Raw genomic sequence first — 23,012 nt, 5'->3', positions numbered from 1 at the left:
CGAGAAAAAACCGTTTTGTTTCTTTTTTTTTTTTTTCCCCTCTGAAATCAAGAGCAGTTGATGTGCCCTGGTTTCATATTAACGCAGTCATGATTTCTAAATAACAACGGTTTCAGCAACGGAGCAAGACCAGGCCCCAGCAGTTTTGATGTGAACGACACTTTTCATCTCCCCGATCACCTCTCTGCTTGTCAGAAACCTCAGCTTGAAATCCTAGTGGGCTGGATTCTGAACCACCACCCCCAAAAGCAATTTAAAAACCACAACAAACCCGAACCAGGGTGGGGAGATGTTCCCAATTTAAAAGAAGGAAAGAGCACAGAGTAGGCGCTGCCTTTGAACATTCGGACCGTTGTGCTCCTCACGCTTGGGGCCGGGCTGGGGTCGGCTGACCCCTCTATCCCCACTCCGCTGTCTGCCCTTGGGACCAGACCCTGCGAGAAATGCTCCAGGAAGTCAAGCAGCTGGCCACTTGGCTGTGCCGCGCCCTGGCATTTCCAGCCCGTCCCCAGCAACTCTGTACTTTTTCCTGTACTAGAATCTTCTTCTTTGGTCCATTGTCATTTTAGTTTTTGACTTGAAAAAAATCAGCCCAAGAGGGCACCAGTGAATATTGGTCTCTCTTGCAGAGGAGGGAAGCCAGAACTCTTCTCTAGCTCCCCAGCGGGGCTCCCCGAAAGGGCCTCAGGTCCCTCAGGACAGTCCTGTGGCTCTTGTACGGCAGCCCCGGGCCCACAGGGACCCCCACCAGGGCCAGGGAGCGGTATTTGCTTGTACCAGCAGTTGCCGAGCCCCACCTGGGAGGAGCTGACCCTCGTGTGCTGGGGGCTACACCAGGAAGGATCGGTGCCACGGGAGGGGGACAAGGCAGTTGGAGACCCCGCAGGGGAGGAGTGAGCCCTGAGGGAGGGGTCTGCCGGGGAAGGGCGAGGCGAGAGAGACTGGCTGGGCAGGACGGACGGTACGGGTGGTTAGGACAGCGGAAGTGGCAATGGGAAAGAGGCTGGGAGTGGCCATGCCACGAGGACCATGCGTACTGGGTTAGCATCCCGTCCTCATGCAACCTGAGCCTGTGTCCCCAACCCTCAGGATGCTGTCCCCCAGGGCACCCCTGCCTGTGGCCTTAGGGGTCCTTGCATATACTGGGTCAGTGTGTAGATGAGGGCCCGTCTTCCTGGTGTCCAGGAGCTCCCGGAGCGGGCTTCACTCAGGAGCACGTGTGTCCCCCTACGCTCAGGCCTCGGCTGCTGCTGCTGCCGCACGGGCTTTGGAAGGCGAGGTGGAGTCTGCCTCCTGGTACACTCCACAGGGGGATCTCCTGGGGCTGTGCGTCTTCTCTCGGGGGCGGCCCCTGGCTTGTGCTCCACGCTGGGAAAGGAGGGCTTGAGGAGGGGGGATGGGCGGGTGCCTGTGAAGCGGTCCAAGGCGAAGGTGCCCTCGTCCGGAGGCTGCAGGTGCCACCGTGCTGCACACAGGGCTTCTGAGTGGCTGCATCAGAGCAGAGAGCTGCAGCCCAGGGTCCTCGGTTTTCTTGTGGGGGCCCCGGGGGGCTCCAGTCTCCCAGAAGGGCCTGATCGCATGGCAGGAAGAAGTGAGTGCTTACCGCCTGCTTGCTGTCCGAGCTCCGTGCCCGCTCCACATCAGGGGCGGGTGTGCTTTTCCCATGAAAGGCCAGAGAGTCAGTGTTCATCCCCCGCAGGCCTCACGTTATCCTAGCAGCCACAGAGGACACGGGATCGAGTCAGCACAGCGTGTTGGCACTGGCATACCTGAAAAGCTTGGTTTACAGAAGCAGGCAGCCCTGTCGTGGGTGGATCCCTCCTCTTGGTCTCTACTCTGGCAGCCACGCGGGGTGGGCCCCTCACGACCCCCACATGAGTGTGTTCGGGCTGCCGTAGCAGGACCACAGGCTGGGCGGCCTAACGGAGATGTACCACCGTCCCACGGCCCTGGGGGCTGGGGGTCCAAGGTCAAGGTGCCGAAAGGCTTGGCTGGTTCCTTCTGAGGCCTCTCTCCTTGGCTGGTAGCTGGTGATCCTCTCCTCGTGTCTTCACGTCACATCATCTTCTCTCTGTGGACGTGTGTGTCCTAATCCCCTTTCCTTATAAAGTCACCCGTATGGGACAAGGGCCCCCCCACAGGACCTCATTTTAGTGTAATCACCTCTTCCAAGACCCCGTCTCCACATACAGTCACATTCTTAGGTGCTGGGGGTGGGCACAATATAACGAACTTGTGGTGGATGCAGTTCGGCCCTTAACAACCCCTTTTCATGGAGTAGGAGACTAAGGCTGAGGACAGGGTCGAGGGGTGGCTGCTGTGCTACCCCCCGTCTCCCAGGGGTAGGTCTGGCCTGCCCCGGGGCTGGGCTGGAAGAGTTGAGCACAGGGCACAGGAGTTCCCCCGAGAGGACAGTAGCAACTGAGTCGGGAATGCATCCTGGGCAGAGGGACCAGCCAGAAAAAAACCCCGCGTTGGGGGGGTTCCCAGGAAAGGAGGTGCCACTCAAGCCCTGGAGGGGTGGCAGGCAATGCCGTTGGGGAGACTTTGGCATGGGTTGCAGGGCCTTCGGGAGTCACCGCGCAATGGGAGAAGCATAGGCCTGGGGTGGGGCTGGGGGTACAGGGGGACCTGTAAGGAAGAAAGCTCCGTTCAGCCAGGGTGTAAAGCATCAGGCCCTACGATAGCATCAGGACACAGCAGCGGACAGCGGGGCCCTAGCGCCAGGGAGCTTATGTTGTGTTGAGAGAGAGCAAAAATACACACGTGACGTAATGACAGAAGGTAACAGGGGCCGCAGAACGGTAGACGGGGAGGCATCTCGGCCAGAAGTGGGGAGGGTCAGCCTCTGGCTCTGCAAGAGGAAGGGTTTCCCAGGCCTGGGGACAGCAGGCACAAAGGACTCAGCTGGGCGGGGCTGGTGCGTATTCCTAGAGCAGCAGCCAGCGAGCCTTTGGGAGATCTCAGCAGCGTGGGGATCGGCGATGTTAAAAAGCCGTTAAAAAGCCGTTTTGCTGGATGAGGATGGCCTATGGGGCAGGAAGCTGGGAGGGGGAGCGACCAGTGACGTGAGCGGTTCCCAGGGACCCAGGAGAGAGGTGAGCTGCTTGCTCAGGGCGGTAGCTGCAAAGAGAAATAGGGCATCTCCGGGTGGTGTGGGCATGCCCACCCTTCCTCCCGCTTGGGGTGCCCCTGGAGTTTGTCTGCCCCCCACTGTTCTCAGGTGGACAGCCTGGAGTTTGCAAGCGGCTGGGCCGGCCTCACCTGACAGCTGTCTCCCCTCCCCCTAGTCTGGGGACCAGGGAGGCCTTGACTCACCCGTTGGCTCATCCCTCAGAGCAGGGAGTAGGCCGGCCGTGCACGGCGGCCGTGTTGGGGGGGCGGGCGGTTCTTCGAGGCCAGCGGGACAAGCCAGGGAGCTGTGGCGAGCACCCAGAACACCCTGCTCCCTGCAGCCCTGTGGCGCAGAGGTCCAGGAGGAGGAGGAGGAGGTGGGAGAGCTGATGTCAGGGGGGATGGCACCCGCAGCAGCACTTGGTGCCGGAGGGACAGCTTGAAGATCTGGGCTCTGTCGTGGACGGGGGAGGAGCCCCCAGCGGTAGAGTCGCAGCCAGTATAGAATGTGGGGGGGGCTCCCCCAGGCCTTCTCTCTGGCAAGTCACTTGCTATGGGAGAGGGAGGTCCTAATTCCTGCTGCACGGACTCTGCGCTACCCTTCTGGGGAGTGACCCATCCGGTCCCGTAACCCATGCCAGCGTGGCACACCCGGGGCTTCGGCAAAGGCTCTCTGGGGGGGGCTCCTTCTTCTAGCTCATAGGGCTCGCCCACCATCGGGCCCTGCGTCTGCCTATGAATCGATTTGAGGCCACTGGGAGAGGTGGGCTGATGCGCCGGCCTGCCCCCTCCCCGCTTCTTGGTCCACCTGAGTCCTACTGGTACTGCCTGGGGCAGGCGGTGTGACCGAGAAGGGCAGAACCCACTGTGGTGCAGGATGCCAAGGTGGCCTCGGGGGTGGGGGGCCAGACCCCACTGCTCCTAGGGGCACCACGCCTCAGCCATCTCATCTGACCCCTGCCTCTTTATTCCCGCTTCACACGTAGGAAACCGGCCAGCTGGGGCTGAGGTACTTGTCCTTGGTGAGGTCTTGACACTAAAAGAAGCAGAGGCAGGCCGTGGCCCCAGAGCTCTTAGGGACACCTCAGGGCCTTTAGAAATGTAGCCCGGGCAGCAGCATGGAGAGGATGGTTTTGAGAGCTGGGCCTGAAGATGGACGGGTGGGCGTCTCTCTAGCTGGCAGGTGATGTGGCAGAGGCTGGCTGGGTGAGGAAGGCAGGTGTCCCAGGCTCAGGTGCTGCATGGGGGCACCTGAGATGCCACTCGGGGCTGGAGGCATCTTCTGGATGTGCAGCTAGATGTCCCAGGTCATATGTGCAATGTGGCCCTTGGCTTTTAGGTTCTTCGTGCACATTAGTTTTGAAATTGCAAGAGTAAACGTAAACAGCTGGATTGACAAATTGGAATTATGTTAAGTGCCCTCTAGTCTCTAGCCTGGGGCTTGGACGCAGACCTGCTTGGACTGAATTAAACACCTCACTCTGGGTGCCCCGACCGCCCTGGCCTGCCATCGGGCAAAGGAGTGGCGTCAGGCAAGGACCCGGCCTACAAAATGGGCAGATCCTGGAGGCTCATCAAGTGTTGCTAGGCAGGCCTGGGGAGGCCCCTGGTTCCTAGTGGAATATTCTAGCACGCTGGCAGGACTTGTTAGGAGAAGCTGCCTGCCCTCAAGCCACAGCCCCTAGCGTGATCTCAGGGCCTCAGTTGTCTCTAACTCTAAGCATGTGTATCCCACACTCATCCCGTAGCGATCTGCCTTGCCAGGACCCAGGCATCCTAGAGCCATCCTCTCAGCAAGAACCCAGAAAGACCCAAATCCTGCCCGTTGGAGCCACCAGCACCAAAGGGCAGAAGTGGGAGCTGAAAACAAATCTAAATCTCAGGATAGCAGAGGGGGTTTGTCTGGTGAGCCTCACAAGTAATGCTAACTCTGTACCATGTTGTGAAACCAATTCCCCCTTTTAATTGCAAATACCCCCCTTTTTTTTTGTTAGAAGTTTTACAGTGTATTTTTCTGCTCAGCCATGACTTTCCGTGTGATAAGTAAATGTGTTGCCACACTAAAATGAGTCACTTTGAAACATGCCTGCGAGTACGCTTGTTAAAGACAGTAAATTTTAGCTGTGTGGGGCGGGGAAGGGAGGGGGTTGTCTGAAGTGGTTTTCTTGTATTTGCCCGCAAACCTGTTAAGCCTCTGGGATAAGGTGAGCATAAAGCGAGATCCACCCAGGATTCCCCGGGATCTGTCCCACCACTGAGCGGCATTCCAGCCCTTTCCAAAGAGGGAGAGGGTGTCTCCGTGAGCGCGTGCCGGCCTCCTCGGTCAGGACTCTGTTCTGTCCGTGGTCAGTAACTTGTATTTCTTTTGTTTTTCTCCCTTTTTTTTTTTTTTTTCTTTTTTCTCCTAAACTTTCCAGGTAAAAGTACACCTGTAAGCCAGCTTGGTTCTGCAGACTTTCCCGAGCCCCCCGATCCATTCCAGCCACTCGGGGCTGACAGCAGTGACCCGTTCCAAAATAAAAAGGGGTTTGGGGACCCGTTTAGTGGAAAAGATCCATTTGCTCCCTCCTCTTCAGCTAAACCTTCTAAAGCCTCTTCCTTGGGCTTTGCAGACTTCACCTCTGTAAGTTGAGCTTCCTCTGCGCCACCCCCCACCCTCACCCCTCCGCTTGCAGCTTCTTTGGGGTTGTTTTTTTTTGTCTCTTTCCAAAGGCAAACTTGGCTTATGTCCCCCGGTACCTCAGTGCTCTCACTTGTGTTATTTATTCTGTACTACTGCTTTCTGTAAGAAAACCAGTTTCTCAATAAAACAAAAAAAAGAGCTACGGTTTGGATACTCTGTGATAAGGGCATGCTTTCTTCCAGCGGGGTGGCCACGCAGGCCTGTTTCTGTCCTTCCTGGTTAGACTCTGTGTTATTTCTGTTGCCCAGAGGCTGTTGTGTTCAGGGACTCTTGGCAGCTGAGGTGTCGCACGCTTCCGAAGTCTGAAAACAAGACGGCAGAAGTTTCGTTAGGGTGTCGCTGCCCCCAGAAGGGTCTCCGTTGCCAGAGTTGTGATGGGCCCGCCCCAGTGCATTTGGAGCGGCTAGTGAGGACGGATGGACCCAGGCAGGACCCGCAAAGGAAGAGCCATTCGATTTTTCAGCACTTAATTCAGTTACCAGCTACAATGCACAGAGACGTCCAGCCCAGAACAACTGCCCTGACGCCCTTTCCCTTTGCCAAAACTAAACCAAAACCAAAACCCTCCCGGAGCCAGTTAGCAAAGCTAAGTGCCTTTTCAGAAGCTAATCCTGGGATTTCTGAAAGCCTGGCTTTGTTTCTCGGAGCGGAGCGCAAGAAAAGATTCCAGGTTGTAAAACGCTGTCCCTCCAGGCTGTTTTCAGTACCTTCCTGGGTACCGAGAATCTTGTTCTCCGAGAGCTTCAGATGTTGTCTTCCCAGAACTGGTTTCACGGTCTGTCTGTCGCGCACTGTTTGTTTTTGAAAAGGTTTTCTTCATTCGAATTTGCAAAGTACTTTTGTTTCCTGGCTAGGGGTGGAGACGCATGACCTAATAGACACTCCTGCTCCCAGACTCTGTCCTAACACAGGCTCTGCCCTGTCGGTGCCCAGTGAGTGCCTGATTCGCTTCAGATCCACCTCGTGCACAGCTAGCCGTCCTGTGGCGTTACCGAAATCGCCCGAGATGCCGACGCGTTCTCGGCTCTTGGCGACCTATAAATATTTTACGACTGCCTTTAGCTGAATTTTGTTGACAGCCAGTGCACACTGTGGATGTATACAAATGGCAACATTATTAATAAAAGCCCAAAACAAAACCCGCTTTATCTACAGTTTCTTGAATAGTACCACATTTGTATTTTGGCGGGGGGAAAAAAATGTTAAACGCTGATGAGAAAAATAGAGCTGTTCACGTATGATTCGGGTACTCTGTTTTGGGTAGGGAAGAGGGGTAAGTAGATGTGATTGGCAATTGGGAGAAACGACTGCTCTCTTTCTGAAATGCATGGTTCTGTTTCTGTGACCCCCACCCCCCACCTGATGGCTGGTTTGGGGAAAATATTTAAAAAAAAAAAAATCTGAGGTTTCAAGCTGTCATTTGGCCCAACATTTTTGGTCACTCCAGAAACATCCCTGGTATTTGATCATTCTCGTTTCCAGGTGGGGGATCAGGTTCCACCCAGTTTGCAGCCCTGCTGTTCTTTGTTTGAAATCGCCTTTCCCGCTTCGGATGCCCCAGTTTTTCCAGAGGAAATGACCCGACAGTGGGATTTGGCCACTCTGCTGGGATGGAGTGTGGGGAGAGGCAGGCAGGACACCTGACTGGTTTGGTGTGTCCCCTTCGGTCCTACTATAGTCCCAAGATGGTCAGCCTGTCCCACCTTGGGGCACTCAGGATGTCTGCGTTTTCATGACATCCAGGGATGCAGCCCATTGGCCACTGGTTTCTGGTTCCCTGGACCTTGAAGATCTGGGCCAACTCAAAACAGGGCCAGAGTCGGTTCCTCTGGTTTGTGTATTTCAGCTTCCCCAAGTAAACGCTGACAGGTCTCTTCCTGCCCAGTCACTGGCACCGTGACTCTTCCAGCTCGGATGTTCTAAGAGTGGCACCGAGACGCCCTGTTCCCCGCGCAGAAGCCTCTGGGTCTGCACTGGAGCTCAGTTATGCCGATGTCACTGCGCGTGCCGTCCCCCGTTGGCGCCCTGGCTCTGCCACTCTGGAAGCCTCTAATTTATGAGCCCCGAGTTTCCATCAATGGGTTACTTGTCCTTGGAGCTGTTCACGGGAAACGTCTCCAAGATTTCTTTCAAAACAAGACTTTCTGTCTCAGGCAAATGTGTTTATTAGGAAGTAGCATTTATAGGTTAGCAAAATGGCTCTTTTTTCCAGACGTACAGAGCAGCTATCAGATGGGTGCGCCGTGCACCCTCAACCGAGTTGGATGCGATTCTCACGGTGGCAGCAGTGAGCCAGCGGGAGGTGGCTGCAGGCGTCCCGCGCATGGCACGGTACAGGCTCTGTCACACGCCTCGGGCCCCGGGGAGGAACGGTCCCAGGTGACTTGTGTGCGGAGCCGTCTGGACCCCGGATTTCTGCCAAGAGGCTGCTGAAGTAAAACTGCTAAGTGTCCGCCTCGAGATGTTGAGGGAGGGCAGCAACCTGTGCCCCACTGTCTCCGCTCCAGGACGGCGCAGGGGTGAAGCGGGAGTCAGCTGCCGTTGATGGAGTGGCGGTCGCATCCACAGGTGCTCCAGGTTCTGGCCTTCACGACGCGGGCAGGTCAGAGGACCGGGGTCCGCTGGGACCCGGAGAGAATTTTCTGCTGACATGAGGCCCAGAGGGAGCTACAAGGAACCCTCTTCCTCCGGTGTTCTCTCGGAAACGATGGTCCAGCCTGCTTCTCAAGTGCGCACAAACCATATGCTTGGTTCGAGTCTCCATAGAGGATCCTGAAGCTGGCCCCAACCCAGTCCGCTCTGAAGGCATCTGGAATGTTCCTGTCAGCACATCTAATTTGAAAATGGAGACCCCTTGAACAGGAGGCTTTGTGGTGACATCCTAAGACTCTGGGGCTGGGCGGGAATCATGGTGTGGCCGTGTGGCCTCAGCTGATACTTGACCCCTCCTGGCCTTGCTTCCAGGCTGTGGCTGGATCACCTTGGCCGTTGCCTGTCAGCCCCCACCCACCCCCTCCTCTGAGCCGACAGAGGGCAAGGTCCCTGTCAACCATGCTGCCATTTCTGCCAGCATTTGTTGTTTTTTCCTTATTTTTCTCCTGATGAGGTATGGGAAAGTTCCCCAGAGTGCGGGGGGGGGGGGGGGGCTTTCTGTGACGGGCAGTGGAAACAGGGGTGGGGACCAGGTTTCAGGGAGTCCTACCTGGAGACTCATCACCCCCCTGAACGCTTTTCTGGGTAGCTTCTTTGAGAAAGTCAGACTTAGCCTTTCTTCCTGGGGACGGCTCTTTTTCATGCTGACCCCACACTTGTCCCCACCTGACTCCCAAGGCCAGACGGAGGGAGGCTGCCTCTCCTGTCCCACCTCCTTCTCCAGGCCACATGTGGTCCAGACCAGGCTTCCTCCACCACCCCTCCCCCACTCTGGTGCACAAGCCCTTGGAAGTCTAGCCCCTCCCACCCCATGCTCTGTTCTGGCAACGCCAGGGTTGGCTGGTAACCCCCCACCCCGGCAAAAGCCACACTCACGAAGGTGCCCTGTGGCCCCAACTCCTCAGCTGTGGCTGACCGCCCCTGCCCCGCCTCCACCCAGACCCAGAGAGAAAGTCCAGCGTGCTGCGGGCACAGCTCCCTGCTGTCCCCAGGCCTCCGTGTCCCCACCTGTCGGATGAGCTCACCCCCCAGTTGCCACTCAGGCTCAGTACATGTGTGAAGAGGTAGCCGCGAATTTCTTTTGTGCTTCCTTCCCCAGTGCTCCCCCTGGGGTCTGTATGGGCCTCCTTGAAGCCCGTGTCAGATTGGGATTGTCTGTATGCCTGTTCCCGAGGGCCACCTTTCCAAGGACCGGCCTGCCTGTTTCTTTGGTGTCGTCCAGCGCTTAGTGAAGAGCCGGCAGAGCGGGTGCAGCGAAGACACCTGGGAAGGGCCCCGAGTCTGCGTTGGGGCATGTGATGGGGGGTCTTGGGGGGAGCCAGCGACCCACGCCACGGGAAGAGCGTGTGAGATCTAGCTTTGCTTTTCTTGCCAGAAAGCTAAGGTGCCTTGACTGGTTTGAAACCACCCATCTTGGTATCAGAACGGTTTCCTCTGCTGCTGAAAAAAATTTTTTTTTGAATTGAAACTTTTGGAAAAGGACCTCAAGAACTCCTGGACCGATTGGCTGCTGTAAATGTTCAAGTACAAAGTGGCGCTTAGCAGGCCCAGAGCTCCCCGGACCGTGGCCGGGGTAGAGATGCCGCGTTTCAAGACAGTCGTCTGTGCACATGTGAAGCCCAGAGCCCCGTGCACGTGCCAGAACTCTCCAGTCTCGGCGCCTTCCACCCACTGGTGTCATCGGCCCGTCATCGAGGCCCGGGCCTTGTAGGTTCGCTGTTTGAGCTCCTCGGTTCAGACCTCTGCTCCACCGCCGTTTTCAGAGACGCCCCGAGAGGAGGCCACGCGGAGGCTCCTCCTTCACACCCCCGTTGAAGCCTCATAGACTCCCACCCCGGGGAGTTGCAGGAAATCTCTCTGTGTCCCCAAACTGACGCCTCGCGTTGCCTGCCTTGGTTTCCTGCGGGCAGGGCGACTAGTTTCTCTGAGGTCCCAGGTGGCAGTTCAGGTCAGACTGTTTCTCAGTGCATGTGACCCTGGGTCAGGACCGGGGGGCGTGCGTGTCCCCTCCCCGCTCCCGACCGAGACACGGGCTTCTTTGGCTTCTGCCGGTTTTCACGTGCACGCCACGCGGCCCCCGCCCCCCCCCCCCAGCGCACCCCAGCATTGCATTCTGCACCCCGACAGCGCGCACGGCAGGCGCCCTCCTCGCCCCCCCCCGCCCCCACCCCCAAGTGGTGGCTCGCAGCTTCCGGGCCGAGTAACCCCACCTCCATTTTCCTTTGCAGTTTGGCAATGAGGAGCAGCAACTCGCGTGGGCCAAGCGGGAGAGCGAGAAGGCGGAGCAGGAGAGGCTGGCGCGGCTGCGGCGGCAGGAGCAGGAGGACCTGGAGCTGGCCATCGCGCTCAGCAAGGCTGACATGCCCGCCGCCTAGGCGCCCGGCCCCGGCCACCGGCGCGGGCGGGACGGCCGCGGGGGCGCTGGTGCAAAAGGAGAAAGCTCGAGTCTGTCTGTACGCACGCACGCACGCACGCACAGTGGCCCCCGTTTCACGTGGTGACGCGTGGCCGCCACTGTTCCGCCAAGGACTCGCGGGTCAGAGGGCCTCGGTCTCGGGGGGCTCACCTGCGCCGTGACGTCCCTGTTGAGCGGCGGCACCCGGTTCTCCCTCCGCCCGGAGCACAGGACCGTGACTCCCGGCCTTTCGTCTCCTGCTCGCGCCGGCGCCGGGGCGCCCCCACCCGACGCCTCCCCAACCCCCCCTTCTGAGACAGACATCTGGGCGGTGTCCGCATCCGTTGTATAAAATTCAGTTCGAATGGTTAATATAAAGTATTTTAATACAAAACACAATCTTTCTTTCCCTTTCATTGAAATGTTATCTTCCTGGCTTTAACGTTCACACGTGGTATCCCAGAGGGAAACCAGCCCCGCGGTGGGCGGAAAACCAGATGGAAGGTTCCTGTGTGAATCCTAAGCGCTTGAGTGGCTTCTAGGGCCACAAAGCCAATTTCGGACGTTTTCAGGGTCGCCCTGGCTCCCCAGGGTCATTGTCACTAGAGGGGGGGCGGCCCTTTGTCAAGGCCCCGCAATTTGAAAAAAAGAGCCCCGTGCCGTTCGCTGAGGCCTGGTCTCCATCAGGGGCGAGGCCACTGGGCAGTCCGAAACCCGTAGTCAGAATCGGGAAACGGGACAGTTTCCCCCTAGGATGCAGCTGTGTTCCCCTAGAACGTTCCGGAAGCTTGGATGTAACTGTTGACAGGACGACCTCAGGAGTTGCTGAAGATATTGCAGATCTGCCCCCTGCTTTGCTTCTCGCTGTCCCCAGGGAGACGAGACCCCCCCTTCCCTCCTCCCCCCCCACCCCCCACCAACTTCTTTCAGATAAAGATGATAATAACTTTCGAATCTGAGCCGCCTGAGCATAGCCTGGGAAGAGCCTTTATCCAGAGAAAATGCAGCAGAGAACCTCTGACCCCCAAACCACGCAGGTTCGGGAGGGGACGAGATGGGAATGTCAGGATCAACCATTCCGGGAAATCTCAGGGGACCCAGCCCCAGCCCCTTCTGGTAGGGTCAGATTCTAAGACCCTTCTTTGGAAAAGTTCCTTTTCGGTGTTTGTTGTGTATCTCTGGGCCAAGGTCTCTGCCTGCTCCCCTTCCCCAGCCAAGGCAGGGCCGCTCACCCCCGCCCCCCTGCCTGCTGCTTCTCAGTCCCCCTGCCCCCCAATGCACATGCTTTATCACCTCCAGGGAATCATTCTAACAGACGTATTTATTTGCTTGTTCTTACGCTTTAGTAAACTTTACTTCTTAGACCCAGTTTCAGATTTGCAGAAAAATCACAAAGATAATGCAAAGGGATTCCCATAAACCCCTAACAAACTCCCCTGTTTTTAACCTCTTGTACTCATAATGGTACATTTGTTAGAACTAATGAACCAATATTGGGAAATTAAATCTCCCTTTTCCAGGTTACGGACGAGGGGCCCCCGGGGTCCTGGAGGGTGTGGGATTCCCTGGTGCCCAGGAGACCGCCTGGCTTCTCTGTCCTTGGCAGTGACGTGGGTCTGGGGCCTCGCACGAAGCCTGTGGGCTTCCTGACCTCTGAGGGGCGTGCCCCCCATCCTCTCTGGAAGAGCCAGCAGCTTCCAGAATGTGGCTGGAGGCGATTCCTCAGGCTTCCTCCCCTCAGGTGGCAGTCACCGTGTCGCTGCTCCCCAAGGTGGTCACAGCTCTGCACGTGGGCATGAGGTGAAACCCTCTCCGTGTTTGCAATGATTCAGCTTCCAGCATTTTGTTTCAGCCTCAGAGCCACCTGGCAGGCGAGGCAAGGCGACCGTGCATTTTCCTGGTGGGAAAACTGAGGCTCCGCGTCTTGTAGTCATTTGCCCGGAGCCTCAAAGCCCCAAAGCGCCGGTGGCTCAGCATTTTGCCGGTCTCGGAAAAGGTTTGTTTCTTCTTGCCCCGTTGCTTTTTTACGTCTCCACTGCACCTAGAAAAGGCACAGAAAGAGTCTCTTTACGTCTTAGAAATGGAGGACCGTGCACTGAATGAGGAGCTCTTACCCAGGGAGGTGCGATGGGCTTTAGGGAATCCTCGAACCCCTGAGGTTGCATTTGTGTATTTTTCTTGTTTATGTGGAGGGTGTCCATGATGTTTTCATTTGGTTGTTAAAGGTTCCCAGACACCCCGCCCCCCCAAAAACGGTTATGAGCCAGTTTTAAGTCCCATTTCCTTTCTCCCCAGCCTCCCCCCCCCCCCCACACTCAGGGATGCTCCTACACAGACACCCAAAATCAGCCTCCAATCCACCGATCCCTCCCCGCTCCCACGGGCTCGCTCTGCCTCTTCCTCGGCAGGGAACACGCACACCCTTTCCTAAAACACAGAGTATCCAGTTCGAAAGCATTTATTACGAGAATCTCCAAACATAGTAGCGGCGAGAAGAGCACAGTAAACCCCCGCATACGCGTCGCCCGGTGTCCGATCCCTTTGCAGCCAGGCTTCAAGGCAGTTCGGCCACGGCATCATTTCGTCCTTCCCCATCCAAGTACGCGTCGCTCAGAAAGGTGGGCGCCTTCTCACGCAGCCACCAGGCCACGATCACGCCTAAAGCTAAGGGTCATACCCTCCCTCCATCCAATCACATCCTGCATGTGAACGGCAGCGCCTTTGATTTCGCAACATCACTGATGTGCCGCCCGATGGCTGGAAGCCTTTGTCCCCTTAGCAGGTGCCCCGCTCTGTTCAGGCTCCCACCTGTGCTGGCTGCTTCCCCACCTCCTCACCGTCCAGCCACCCAGCCCCGGCTGCCGCGGGACCGGCACCCAAGGGTCCAGGAGACCCGGTCCGAGCCGCCTCCTGCAAAAGGCTGGCCGATTATCTGCCACTGAAATGAAATTGCATCTTCAAAGCCCGTTTCATTTAAAAGGACATCCTAGTCCTGGAACAGTTGTGGAAAGCTATTTTTAAAACAGGAAGCGTCTGAGAAACAAAGAACCTGCCTCTTGAAATAATGGAGTAAATATTTCTGCCGCCTTATCAGATCTGGTTCCTTTTGAAACATGGTACTTTTGTTGTTGTTTTTTTTTTTTCCCCCAAATTTTCCCCAGTAAAAGTTACCAGGAGCCGTACAAATTGTATCATGAGCTGTTGTTGGAAAAACATAAAGGGAAATGTGATCCTTATCACAGACTTATTCCAGAGAAATTACGTGATATGGGCTTGCATGTTTATGTTTAGTGGGTTTTTAAATATCTCTTTGATTTGCTCTCCAGCAGCAGTATGCTCCTGCTTCATGACCTTGGGCACACGCTACCTAACTGCTCTGGGACTCACTTTCCTCCTTTGGCAAGGAGGCCGGACCGGACGAAGACCTTTCTAGCTTTAAAAGTCTTAAGATTGTGATTCAAGTCTCTAGAAAGGCACACATATTTTAGGAGTTCAGGTAACAATAAAGAAGAAAACGGAAACCATCCTGGTAGCCTCGTCTTTACTTAAAATGTTTTGTGCACCTATAGGTAACAATATCGTATTATGATCACCAAACATGCTAAGAAGAGACTAGAGCTTAATTATTCCAGCCACTAAAAAGGAATTAGGATTATGTAATGCAATAGAGGTGCTAATTCTTGCTAAATGGAAATCGTATTATAATACCTAAGTGTATCAAATTAACGTGTACACCTTAAATTTATGCAGTGTTGTAAAAATTTACGCAATGTTATATGTCAAATGTATTTCAATAAAAATATTTTTCCATGCCTTAAAAAAAAGTGAAAAAGATATTTTTCCACTCTTGAAAACCATTTGATAGCTAAGGGAGAAATGCTAGCTTAAATAACTAGTGTGTGTGTGTGTGTGTGTGTGTGTGTGTGTGTGTGTGTGTATGTGTGTGTGTGTGTGTGTGTGTGTGTGTGTGTGTATACACTATTATATATTTACTACATGGGGCACCTGGATGTCTTAGTTGGTTGAGCGTCCAACTCTTGATTTCAGTTCAGCTCATGATCCAGGGCTGTGGGATCGAGCCCCACACTCAGTGTGGAGCCTGCCTAAGTTTCTCTCTCTCTCCCTCTCTCTCTCCCTCTGCCCCTCTTCCCTGCTCTAACTCTGTCTCTCTCAAATAAATACTTAGTACACATACTATTATATATAATTGTAGTAGTATTGTATATATTACTAGTCTGACCTATAATAGACTCTCATGTATAATGATAATACTATTATAACATATAGAGTCTATAACATGTCAATATCAAAATATTGTGACAAGGATATATATCAATACTATAATATGTACCTTATAAATTAAAAAAAATATTTTATGAGAAGCCTCAGTTTAATAAATGAGCAATTCTGTGACCTTGCAATGGTCTTCCTACACTGACCTTCAATCTGGGGGTAGAGAACCCTTTCTGGGGACCAGAACATAAGGGCTTTTCAGATAATGGCCTGCAGTGAATATTGTTTCTTTGTGCTCGAGACAAAGGGCAGAGTTTCCATTCTGAGAGCCAAAAAAAGACCCAAGATGAGATGTGGCCATTGTTCAGCCGTAAACACACTTTTTAAAGGAAGTGGGGATCCTGGTTCTAAGAGAACAGCATGGTGGACCGGATCTGCGATTCCTTTCCGGTTCCAGATCCTAGGATAACAGTCTTCTGGCTTCTCTTCCCCTAAGGGAGACCAGAGAAGACCCTGAGGGGTGAAGAGACCATGGGTGGGCTGGGAAGGACACAGCCTTGAGTCGGACAGACTCGGTGTAAACCCAGCTCCCCTCTCGAGAGACCCGGGGGAGCCCACACCATCCCTTGGGACCATTTCTCCTCCTCTGTAAAGTGGAGAGAATAACATCATCTCCCAGGGCTGTTGTGAGAATCCATGGCAGTGTTCTCAGCACATTCTAGACGCTCAAGGTAGAAAGCACAGAAAGAACAGTAGCAGTAGTTGTTTTGTCATCTATTTTTGCTACTAACTGTGGTAAGGAGAAAAAAAAAACCCACCTAACAAAATGCACCATCTCAACGATTTTTACTGTACGACTCAGTAGTGTGGACTCTCTTCGCGTTGTTGTGCAATAGCTCTCTAGAAGTTTTTCATCTTGCAAAACTGAAACTTCATAGCCATGGAACAACAACTCCCCGTTTCCCCTCTCCCCCAGCCGGTGGTAGCGGTTTTTGTTATTAGTGATTCGGAGGGTTCTTATTAAAGCAATGGTCGCCACGATAGTGATTGCCTTGCACTTCGATAGCAGGGGCTCGTGCCGTCTAGGTCTGCTACCCAGGAACGTGCGGAGAGCTAACTCTCGTCTATACTGGATAAGCTACCACTCTGTCGCTGAGTATGGGAGGCTCGTTCCAAGGGAAATTGGTGTGGGGTAGGCGGGGAGCCGGGAGGCCCCTCAGACCTGCTAACTTTCCCGGAGATGGTACGAAGGCCCGTGGAGAGAAGGGGGCTCCCGTGTCCCGAGTGCCTTGGGCGGACCAAGTCCATTTTCGGCCCACAGACGGGGAAAATGGTGGTTGTGTCCGAAACCAAGAGGCTAGCGCCGACTCAGAGGCCTGGCCAGGGGACTTTCCACTTGAGGAGGACAGATGCCATTGCCCTTGGAGTGGCACTGCTGGACTCTATCATGAGCCTGTCACCACTTCAACAGTGGTTATTTTTATAACCGACAATGACACTTACTGGAAGTGGCCTGGCATTCATAGCTCCTGAAGTTAAGTCTGAGGAGTTGGAGGGCAATGGCCCCGGGACGTGGTGGTTCTTCGGGTCCTTGACCAAGACGATCCCACAGAGTAGATCCCTTCCAGCCCCGGAAGGATTCCGGGGATCCCCAGCCTTCCACAGGGCTGATTCTCTCTGGACATACGCTTGAGGCCACAGAGCCATCGCACTCTCCTGTCCTACAAGTCCTCTGACCCTCATGGCTTACCCCGGCCACCTTGTCACCTGCGCCTGCCTGGCCCTCCCAGTGCGTCTGGCCAACTGCAGCGGGGGGCGGGGGGGCAGACTCCCCCATTTTCCATCTTCTGTGCCACCTTCTTGATTTGTTTGAGCTTCTCAGTTGCCCTTTTTCTCTCAAGCATTGACTGGGCCAAGGAAGATGGTTCATTTAACAGAGGAAATGACTAGAAACTGATTTTCAGCTGTGGAGCCTCCTTTCACGCCTAGAGCACATCCTACCCCTCGCAGACATGTCCCTGTCCCCCAGGCCCGTGCCCCAGCTTGGAAGGAAGCCCTGCGGGGGGGCGGGGGGTATTTTTCTGATACTTTGTCTTCAGGCCATTGGCCATATTTCTAGCAACTCTTTTTCTCTATCTTTTGCCGCCTCTCACATCCAACCGTCCGCTTCGAACCCTGTTTTTGCTTAAATTGTCTTGCTGACTCTACATCCCAATCCTTGGGGCGGTGCCCACATGTATTCTCTGAACGAAACCTTTTCTTGGGAAGCGTGGGTGAGCGAACAAGCAGGAATTGTTCCAGCGGTCACCAGCCGGTGACAGACTCTGGGTCCCCCGTGCTGCCGTGGACCTTCTTGGGGGGGACGCGGGGACCCCCAGACAGATGGGAGGCTTTGGCAAGGCATCTGTAAGAGCGAAAGTCAGGCCGTGAGACTCCTCACCTGGCCTTCGTGGAGGGCCTGTGGCAGCTGTGTAACTCGATCCAGAAAATTCTTCCCGCCTGTAGTCAGTCCAGCGACGCAGAGGCCATTCTCACTGAGTCGCCTGCCTCCGTTACCTGAGAGTCTGGTCTAAGCCCTGGGGCCCGGGGCACCCTTACCGTTTGTCATTTGTAACTTTCTCTCGGGAGCCTGAGAACCATCCCAGGTCGACCTGCTGTATTTCTGTAGAAACCAGATGCCCTCAACTACGGTTGTATTTCCAGAAACAGGAAATGCTGCCAGCAGCCAACTGTACTTTGAATCAGATTTAATTCCACAGACTTTTACTTTCACTCACGTTGTTCTGGACCAGGGGCCGGTAGGCTTTCTGTCAGGGACCGGATAGTACATGGGTTTGGCTTTTGGGGCCGTATGGTCTCTCTTGCAATTACTCAAGTCTGCCATTATACACAAAAGCAGCCTGAGAACAGACGACAGCATGTGGCTGTGTGCCAATAAAACTTTATTTTACAAAACCATTTGCGGGGCGCCTGGGTGGCTCAGTCGGTTAAGCGGCCGACTTCAGCTCAGGTCATGATCTCGCAGTCTGTGAGTTCGAGCCCCGCGTCGGGCTCTGGGCCGACGGCTCAGAGCCTGGAGCCTGCTTCGGATTCTGGGTCTCCCTCTCTCTGACCCTCCCCAGTTCATGCTCTGTCTCTCCCTGTCTCAAAAATAAATAAACGTTAAAAAAAAAACTATAAAAAAAAACCATTTGGGGGGCCACATTTGGCCCTCGGGCCATAGTTTGCCACAGCAGATCTAGGGCCCGAGCTGGGTACTGGGGAGGCAGTGGTGAGCCAGACATTTTCTCTGCCCTCATGGAGCTCCAGCTGAATTTTTTTTTTTTTTTTAATTAGGGTGGAACAGTTTCTGATTTCTCTGTAATTTGATTTCTATCTTTCTCTGGGGTGCAGGCGGCATTACTTGGAAGAATAAAAATTAAATGCTACGTTGTTTGCCGCACTATGAAACCAGAGGTCCCCCTCCCTGTTTCCCCACAAATCTTAGAGTCAACGTGCTCAAAAGGAAATTACGTGAAATAAGAATGTCTCCTTCTGTGAATCTAATGACAACGTCAAGGTCATACCATCGTTTTGACTCCCCCACTCTCTACATTAGGGGCTCTCTTGCCCATCTTGACTTAAGGCTGACAAATGCATGGGCTGAAAGGAATTTTTTTTGCTTTTTTTTAAAAAAAGTTTATTTATTTTGAGAGAGAGAGAGAGAGAGAGAGCGCGTACGCGCAGGGGTGGGGCAGAGAGAGGCAGAGCGAGATGGAGAGAGTCAATCCCAAGCAGGCTCTGTGCCGTCAGCTCAGAGCCCGATGCGGGGCTCCACCTCGCAAACCGTGAGATCATGACCTGAGCCAAAATCCAGAGTCCGTTGTTGAACCAACCGAGCCACCCAGGCGCCCCTGAACGGGATTTGTTTTTAAACCCTAAAATGGGAAATCCGTTGTTTTTTTCTGAAAGTCACTCAAGTATCCAGTTATAACGTGTTAGTGGAGCTCTAGGTAGCATTACCTCACGAAATGAAAAGGGGGTTTGAACTCACCCCTTTCTGTGTATCTGTTTTCTGTTGTTAAAAAAGGAGTGACTGTTCCGAGAGGCTGCGGGTCAGTCCTCTGCTGGTATGTCTGATTTCCCAAATGCTATGTTTATTTATCACATCACGGTAAAACACACAGCTGTAAAACGTACCGTCTTAACCATTTCTCGGTCCAGCCGGTGCCCGGTGAATTCATGTCGTGTAACCATCGTCACCATCCAGTCTCCAGGATTCTTCATCTTGTGACACTGAAAGTCTGTCCCCGTTAAACACAAATTTCCCATCCCTCCCCCAAATAGCAAAAGACAAATACTACGTCTTTCGCGTCTGGCTCAGTTCTCTCAGCACAGTGTCCTCAAGGCTCATCCGTGTTGTAACACGCGTCGGAATCTTCTCTTTTAAGGCGGAGTGATATTCTAGTGCACGCGCGCGTGCGCGTGCGTGCGTGTGTGCGTGTGTATCCTGTCTTGTTTTCCATCCATCCGCCAAGAGAAGAGACACTAAAAAAAAGACCAAACTTTATGTTACACTCACAAAAGAATTTTGTGAAGAAGGACAGCATTTTATAATGGAAGCCTCTATTCCCATTTTCTTCTTTCAGAAAATAAATTTGTTTTTACTGAGGTAAAATATACATAGTGTGCAATTAACCACTTAATTAAGGGGCAATTGAGGGGCACTCGGTGCATTCGCAGTGTTGTGCAACCATCACCTGTAGGTCCAGAACATTGCCGTCACCCCGAGGGACACCCCCGCTCCCCACACCCCTCCCCTTGCCCCTGAGAACCACCAGTCTGTTCTCTGTCTCTATGGATCTGCCTGTTCTGGGTGTTTCATGTTAATGGGATCACACACCGTGTGGATTTGGGTCTGGCTGCTCTCACTCGGCACGATGTTTGCAAGGTTCATCCCCCTTGTAGCCTGAGCTGGCGCTTCGTTCCTTTTTTTCAATGGCTGAATATTATTGCCTTGCGTGGATGGATTATTTTGTGTATTGACTTATACTTTGATGGGCGCTTGAGTTCTTCCTACTTTTTGGCCATTATGGATAATGCTGCAGTGAACATCCTGATTGTTTCTTGAACCAGCAAGCCAACAACAGCAACAATAATAAGACAACAACCGCCGGGGCATCTGAGTGGCTCAGTTGGTTAAGCCTCCGACTTCCGCTCAGGTCAGGATCTCACGGTTCATGGGCTCGAGCCCCGCGTCGGGCTCTGGGCTGACAGCTCAGAGCCTGGAGCCTGCTTCGGATTCTGTGTCTCCCTCTCTCTCTGCCCCCCACGTCAGAAATAAAAACGTTAAAAAATTTTTTTAAAAATTGCCAAAACTTTGCCTCCAGGCAAAAGTCTTTCAGGATCCCCCTCCCCCCCCCCACTTAAAAAGGCACCCATGAGGGACCCACTCATACTCAAGAAAGGACTAGTGCAAGGTCACCCGCATGGACACTCTCTCTGGGTGCTTCCACTGGGCATCTCAGACTCTTCCCGTGGAGAAGTCGCTCAGAGTGGACAGTTGCCTTGGACATTGGGATTGTCCAAATGTCCAAATGTGGCAGTGCCCCCCACCCCTAGTCCCACGTCTCAGAGACCCCGGACTAAACACAATGAGTGGGCTTGCTCCTTTGAAGTTCCATCTCTCTCTTCCTTTATGGAGCACCTACTGTGTACCTTGCATAGGGCAGGTCGTGTCCATCAGAGGGAGCCCCGCCAAGGCACCTGCTGAGGCCCCCCCCCGTTTTTGCAGCGGAGGAGACGAAGGCCAGGAGCCACAGGGTGACAGTGGTGAACCCAAGAGCCCAGTTCAGACCTGCCCAACGCCCCCAGCCCCTGCTTTGCCGCCAAGGGCTTGCCCCTCCAAGTCACCCAAAGCCCAGACCCGGGCAGGCAGGGAAAAGCTGGCCTGAGGGCTCCTGCAGGGACCTGCGCACACACGGGCAGAGGGTTGGTGGGAACCGGCTGTGCTTGATGTAACAGCTTCTGAGATAAGAAACCTTTCCTTCGACAAACCTCTGTATGACTCAAAACGAACCCACGAGCCCCCGGCAAGCTAGCCTAAGTCACCCCGGCCGTGCTGAGGAAATGAGACATCAGGATGTGTTTGAGGTTTGGGGTTCAACGGAAACACACCGGGAATGTGGAGAATTCTGCCCTGGAGAGTCGGGATTGGAGCCACTGGGCATGTTTGAAAGCCAAGGGAGAGATGGGGCTGGCCGGATTCCTCCTTGCGCTGGAACATCATAGAACCCCGAGGCCGCAGACGTGGGGTTTGGCTGAGGAGTCTTTTAGACCTGGGACAGTCCCCACAAGGCCAACTTAGGGTCAAGGTTGAAATCGGGGGTGACAGAGGCAGAGAGCAGTCAGGATGTGCTGGAGAAGGCAGGACGGCAGCGTCTAGAACAGCATCTGGCATTTCGCGGGTGCAGAACTATTTCCTGAATGACTGTGACAATTTAGAGCCGCGTGTCTCAAAGTGTGGCCTGCAGGCGGCCGAGCCAGAGTCCCTGGGGTGCTGTATACCTGCCAACTTCTGGGCCCTGCCTGGGGTCCTCCAGATGGGATTCCGTCTATGCTGGGGGACACAGAGGAGGGGACAGTACGGGCTGAGCTCCCACTGTGTGGCATGAAACGATTCTCTGATTCGCTTTTCTGACCAGCCCAGGGGGACATTTGGCTCAGACGGGACCGGGCGGTTGCCCGGGGCTTTGGCCAGGAGGAGAGCGCCAGAACTGGGGTCAATCTGGGCCACAGACTTCAAGTCACGTCTACACTAAACCCTGAACACTACCTACCATCTTGACCTCTCTTGGGATCAATAAGAAACCCTGTCATCTCAGGAAACCCTGGAGCTGGGGTTTTACTCCTTATGAGCAGCAGGAAGCAGAATCGCTACCCTAGTTCGTGGTGCTGACCCTTCTGCAACCAGGCCCCCTCCTCATGCACACCCCTCACCCCTGGCTGCTCGGACCCAGTCGAATGGGGGAGCCGGATACCCATCCCAACCACCCCCACCCCCACCAGCCCTGGTTAGGTCAGTCTGCGTGACGGTGGGCAGGGCTCCTGCTGGGGGAGTCCGGGCAGGCTTCCCGGTGGAGGTGACACTTGAGTTGGGCCTTGAAGGGTGGACTGGGTTTGCCGCATGGACACACGGGAAGGGCTTTTCCACATGAGGAACAGCCTATGCAAAGACGTGGACTTGGGGAGGAAGGAGTGAGGGTGAGTCGGGGTAGGGTCAGGGGGACCTTGGAGATTCGGCTTGTGAGGTAGGGGGTGCATGGGAGGCGTAGAGAGAGGCTCAGAGGAGGGAGATGTGGCTGCCTGTGAAGGGCCCGGAATGCCCAGTGAAGAAGTTTCTAACATATTCTAAACAAGCAAGGAAGGAGTGTGACCGGATGGCTGGGGCAGGCTCTCAGAAGCCGACCCCCAGTGAGGTCCCCACTGCCAGCCTTGGAGCCCTGAGGATCCATTCTTGGGGGCTGGGGGGTCACCTGTGTGAGTCGGGGCGGGCTCCCACTCTGGAGGCTATGCCCCCCCCCGCCCCGCCAGGAACTATGGGAAGTCCCCAGGGACACCCAGAGACCTCACGGGCTCCCCAGATCTGGCTCCCCAGATGAGGTGAGTCTCAGGTATACCCAGGCCCCTCGTGCAGGACCCGGATCTGCCCCCCGCCGCTCCCCCCGCAACATGGAAATCCAGCTCTGGACCTCGGGCCCCCCCCCCCCCTTGGACAAATCCCTCGCTGCCGGGATGCCCTCCCGAAGGCTCCAGACTCCTGCATTATTGTATTTATTTTCCACGTATTTCTGAGTCTGCCAGATTTCTCTCTGTTTTGGATTTCTAATTTCATTGCGTTGTGGTCAGAGAACATACTTTGTATCATCTCCATCCTCGCCGGGCTACTGAGGTTGG

At 54.6% G+C, this 23,012-nt stretch overlaps 1 protein-coding gene and 1 long non-coding RNA gene across 16 annotated transcripts in view; one reads left to right on the top strand and one right to left on the bottom strand.

Annotated features, from left to right (window-relative positions):
- The window catches only part of EPS15L1 (epidermal growth factor receptor pathway substrate 15 like 1), a 98,409-nt gene extending 87,166 nt beyond the window's left edge, over positions 1-11,243 (top strand). For 7 of the 15 annotated variants that reach the window (XM_045047713.1, XM_023246793.2, XM_023246782.2 and 4 more), the window contains 2 exons: positions 5,532-5,737; positions 10,678-11,243. In XM_045047713.1, the coding sequence (XP_044903648.1) occupies positions 5,532-5,737; positions 10,678-10,824 (353 nt within the window). In that variant the 3' untranslated portion in view covers positions 10,825-11,243. Of the gene's footprint in view, positions 1-5,531; positions 5,936-6,045; positions 6,937-10,677 lie in introns of those variants that run through there. The other 8 variants (XM_023246812.2, XM_023246818.2, XM_023246786.2 and 5 more) reach the window with 7 other exon arrangements.
- A 903-nt stretch (positions 11,244-12,146) lies between these two features.
- On the bottom strand, positions 12,147-14,750 carry LOC109494666. Its single transcript, XR_002149656.2, has 2 exons — positions 13,363-14,750; positions 12,147-12,885 (listed from the first exon to the last, which is right to left on the bottom strand). It is a non-coding gene; the product is annotated as an uncharacterized LOC109494666 (long non-coding RNA).
- Between the last annotated feature and the right edge of the window lie 8,262 nt (positions 14,751-23,012).

This window comes from Felis catus, chromosome A2 (assembly GCF_018350175.1).
Source record: "Felis catus isolate Fca126 chromosome A2, F.catus_Fca126_mat1.0, whole genome shotgun sequence".
Taxonomy (NCBI): domain Eukaryota; kingdom Metazoa; phylum Chordata; class Mammalia; order Carnivora; family Felidae; genus Felis; species Felis catus.
Note: the sequence above shows the minus strand (reverse complement) of the source record. Positions and strands in the feature narration are given on the sequence as shown.